Genomic DNA, 5,000 nt, shown 5'->3' on the forward strand with positions numbered 1-5,000 from the left:
CCAAATGTCCCCATAAGGATAGTAAAACCCGAAATTTTTGACCTTGTGGGGACATTTTGTCGGTCCCCATGAGGAAAACAGCTTATAAATCATACTAAATTATGTTTTTTGAAAATGTAAAAATGCAGAAAGTTTTCTGTGAGGGTTAGGTTTAGGGGTAGGGTTAGGTTTAGGGGATAGAATATAAAGTTTGTACAGTATAAAAACCATTATGTCTATGGAAAGTCCCCATAAAACATGGAAACACAACGTGTGTGTGTGTGTGTGTGTGTGTGTGTGTGTGTGTGTGTGTGTGTGTGTGTGTGTGTGTGTGTGTGTGTGTGTGTGTGTGTAAATGGGCGCATCACTGTTTGGTCGACTTCCCTCTTTTTGTGGCAGGAATTGATGTACTTTGCTGCTTGTGAAATGCAGTCTGTTTGTTCACCCTTTCTCTCTCTCTCTGTCTGTCTGTCTCTCTGTCTGTCTGTCTGTCTCTCTCTCTCTCTCTCTCTGTCTCTCTCTGTCTCTCTCTCTCTCTCTCTTATCTGCTGTTTATTTAACATATTGACGTGTGGTCAGAGGGCGAGCGAATGACTCTGTTCATTTCATGCATTCCTTCTTAATGTTGCACAAATCACGCCGCAGCGTCGTTCAGCCTCCAGATCTGGAAATATCACGGAAAGTATTTCAATCTTAAATCTGGTGGGAATTTCTGCATTTACATTTTTTAAGTTTCGTTCAACATTTCATAGTGAAGGTGTTTCTGAGGTGCTTGATTTCATTCAGACGTACAGCTCTAATGTACACCTGATTCTGTATGTTGTCTGAGCGTTTCTGGTGTGTCTGTGTTTAACGGTTCGTTGAGTTTCTCCTTGGGTCGTGTCATGCGTGACCGGTCACACGCGGCAGGACTGTTAATCACACGTTTCCACTTGATTTGCGGCCAGTGAGCGTGATCTTCTGACACTCGAGGCAGCTTGTTTTGGGGTTCATTTCATGCTCTTTTACCCATAATGCCAATAAATACCATTACAGCAACACCCGCTGATGCGCTCCGTTCACAGGACTGCTCGTGTTGAGGGCATGCCAACAGCCATGTGAAAGACTGGCAGAGGGCATGCCAACAGCCATGTGAAAGACTGGCAGAGGCATGCCAACAGCCATGTGAAAGACTGGCAGAGGACATGCCAACAGCCATGTGAAAGACTGGCAGAGGGCTTGCCAACAGCCATGTGAAAGACTGGCAGAGGCATGCCAACAGCCATGTGAAAGACTGGCAGAGGGCATGCCAACAACAATGTGAAAGACTGGCAGAGGACATGCCAACAGCCATGTGAAAGACTGGCAGAGGGCATGCCAACAGCCATGTGTAAGACTGGCAGAGGGCATGCCAACAGCAATGTGAAAGACTGGCAGAGGGCATGCCAACAGCAATGTGAAAGACTGGCAGAGGGATGCCAACAGCAATGTGAAAGACTGGCAGAGGGCATGCCAACAGCCATGTGAAAGACTGGCAGAGGACATGCCAACAGCCATGTGAAAGACTGGCAGAGGGCTTGCCAACAGCCATGTGAAAGACTGGCAGAGGGCTTGCCAACAGCCATGTGAAAGACTGGCAGAGGGCTTGCCAACAGCCATGTGAAAGACTGGCAGAGGGCTTGCCAACAGCAATGTGAAACACTGGCAGAGGGCTTGCCAACAGCCATGTGAAAGACTGGCAGAGGGCATGCCAACAGCAATGTGAAACACTGGCAGAGGGCTTGCCAACAGCAATGTGAAACACTGGCAGAGGGCATGCCAACAGCAATGTGAAAGACTGGCAGAGGGCTTGCCAACAGCCATGTGAAAGACTGGCAGAGGGCATGCCAACAGCAATGTGAAAGACTGGCAGAGGGCATGCCAACAGCCATGTGAAAGACTGGCAGAGGGCATGCCAACAGCAATGTGAAACACTGGCAGAGGGCATGCCAACAGCAATGTGAAAGACTGGCAGAGGGCATGCCAACAGCCATGTGAAAGACTGGCAGAGGGCATGCCAACAGCAATGTGAAAGACTGGCAGAGGGCATGCCAACAGCAATGTGAAAGACTGGCAGAGGGCATGCCAACAGCAATGTGAAACACTGGCAGAGGGCATGCCAACAGCAATGTGAAAGACTGGCAGAGGGCATGCCAACAGCCATGTGAAAGACTGGCAGAGGGCATGCCAACAGCCATGTGAAAGACTGGCAGAGGGCTTGCCAACAGCCATGTGAAAGACTGGCAGAGGGCATGCCAACAGCAATGTGAAACACTGGCAGAGGGCATGCCAACAGCAATGTGAAAGACTGGCAGAGGGCATGCCAACAGCAATGTGAAACACTGGCAGAGGGCATGTCAACAGCAATGTGAAACACTGGCAGAGGGCATGTCAACAGCAATGTGAAACACTGGCAGAGGGCATGTCAACAGCAATGTGAAACACTGGCAGAGGGCATGTCAACAGCAATGTGAAACACTGGCAGAGGGCATGCCAACAGCAATGTGAAAGACTGGCAGAGGGCTTGCCAACAGCCATGTGAAAGACTGGCAGAGGGCTTGCCAACAGCCATGTGAAAGACTGGCAGAGGGCATGCCAACAGCAATGTGAAAGACTGGCAGAGGGCTTGCCAACAGCCATGTGAAAGACTGGCAGAGGGCTTGCCAACAGCCATGTGAAAGACTGGCAGAGGGCATGCCAACAGCCATGTGAAAGACTGGCAGAGGGTTACCAGTCCAGCCCTGGACAGGGTGCTTATTTGGAGAGCGAGATGATGCACCTCCATCTGTTTTCAAAGCATCATCACGTGGGTACGCCAACATCGTTACCATAGCAACCCGTGCAGATAGGCTGGATATGTCTGAACGCCCAAATCTGATGTACCTGATCTGCGCTGTCCTGTCAGAAGCTGAACAGCTGTGAACTGCCAAAAAATATGAAATAGTCTGTGACTGGGTTACGATGGCATCTGTTACATTGCCGTATCAATGTGTGCAGGAATATATTTTTTGACATCTTTCTAGGTTGTTCAAGCCTCTTTGTTTCTCGTTTAGCTTCCTGGAAGTGGTGAAATACTTTGGGCTGAAACCCAAATCGGGGGAGAAGGAGGTTTCTCCAAACTACATCTTCATGCTGTGGTATGAGTTCTGCAATGATTTCAAGAGCACGTGGAACCGTGAGAGTAAAAGCATCTCCAAAGAGAGGTGAGACAACCGTGAATGCAATGCAAGTGAATGGTGACCAGAACTTTGAAGCTCCAAAAAGCACATAAAGGCAGCATAAAAGTAATCCATAAGTCTCCAGTGGTTTAATCCATGTCTTCAGAAGTGATATGATAGGTGTGGGTGACAAACAGATCAATATTTAAGTCATTTTCTACTATAAATCTACACTTTCACTTTCACATAAGACTCCAGTGGTTTAATCCATGTCTTCAGAAGTGATATGATAGGTGTGGGTGACAAACAGATCAATATTTAAGTCGTTTTCTACTATAAATCTCCACTTTCACTTTCACATAAGACTCCAGTGGTTTAATCCATGTGATATGATAGGTGTGGGTGAGAAACAGATCAATATTTAAGTCGTTTTCTACTATAAATCTACACTTTCACTTTCACATAAGACTCCAGTGGTTTAATCCATGTCTTCAGAAGTGATATGATAGGTGTGGGTGAGAAACAGATCAATATTTAAGTCGTTTTCTACTATAAATCTACACTTTCACTTTCACATAAGACTCCAGTGGTTTAATCCATGTCTTCAGAAGTGATATGATAGGTTTGGGTGAGAAACAGATCAATATTTAAGTCATTTTCTACTATAAATCTACACTTTCACTTTCACATAAGACTCCAGTGGTTTAATCCATGTCTTCAGAAGTGATATGATAGGTGTGGGTGACAAACAGATCAATATTTAAGTCGTTTTCTACTATAAATCTCCACTTTCACTTTCACATAAGACTCCAGTGGTTTAATCCATGTGATATGATAGGTGTGGGTGAGAAACAGATCAATATTTAAGTCGTTTTTCTACTATAAATCTACACTTTCACTTTCACATAAGACTCCAGTGGTTTAATCCATGTCTTCAGAAGTGATATGATAGGTGTGGGTGAGAAACAGATCAATATTTAAGTCGTTTTTCTACTATAAATCTACACTTTCACTTTCACATAAGACTCCAGTGGTTTAATCCATGTCTTCAGAAGTGATATGATAGGTGTGGGTGAGAAACAGATCAATATTTAAGTCATTTTCTACTATAAATCTACACTTTCACTTTCACATAAGACTCCAGTGGTTTAATCCATGTCTTCAGAAGTGATATGATAGGTGTGGGTGAGAAACAGATCAATATTTAAGTCGTTTTTTTTACCTATCATATCTCTTCTGAAGACATGGATTAAATCACTGGAGTCTTATAGATTACTTTTACGCTGCCTTTATGTGCTTTTTGGAGCTTCAAAATTCTGGTCACCATTCACTCGCATTATACAGACCTACATTGCTGAGATATTCAGGGGCGAACTATCTCTTTAAATGTCCACTCTTTCATTTTAGACTAAAAGAAGCTCAACACACTGTCCAGAAAATCACGGCGGACAAGAAAGTGGAGACAAAGAAGATCAACGCAAACAGTCTGGTGAGAAAACACGCGCCGTTTTACACTTTATTCTAATATGAACGTCCAGTTTTTAGCATTTTTGAAAATCTGGTTCACAGAAAGAGCGACTGCGCAAGAAAGAAGCAGTTGTGTCTTCAAGCTGAGAGTAACCTGGAGAAATCAAAGGAAGTGTGCAAACATCACAACATCCACCCTGCTGCTGTTTCACGAGTGCACAGAAGAGTGTTTGTCAATCTATCAGTGTTCTTGTGTGACCCAGTAAAGAACGGCCGAGTCGAGGGTGCTGAGAACATTGCATGTGTGTTTTTCACCATACAGGATAACGCTGGTCTTCTGTACACGTGTTGATGATCGTCTCCGTCTCTTTAAAGTGT

At 44.9% G+C, this 5,000-nt stretch overlaps 1 protein-coding gene across 1 annotated transcript in view; it reads left to right on the forward strand.

The window, feature by feature from the left end:
* LOC127662263 (formin-1-like) overlaps positions 1-4,867 on the forward strand; it is a gene marked incomplete at its 5' end in the record, with an annotated part of 91,079 nt that extends 86,212 nt beyond the window's left edge. Inside the window, 3 exons of the mRNA XM_052153393.1 lie at positions 3,051-3,200; positions 4,563-4,644; positions 4,725-4,867. Coding sequence (XP_052009353.1) covers positions 3,051-3,200; positions 4,563-4,644; positions 4,725-4,769 — 277 coding nt within the window. The remainder of the gene's footprint in view (positions 1-3,050; positions 3,201-4,562; positions 4,645-4,724) is intronic.
* Positions 4,868-5,000: the final 133 nt, after the last annotated feature.

The sequence above is a fragment of the Xyrauchen texanus genome, chromosome 22 (assembly GCF_025860055.1).
Source record: "Xyrauchen texanus isolate HMW12.3.18 chromosome 22, RBS_HiC_50CHRs, whole genome shotgun sequence".
Classification (NCBI taxonomy): Eukaryota; Metazoa; Chordata; class Actinopteri; order Cypriniformes; family Catostomidae; genus Xyrauchen; species Xyrauchen texanus.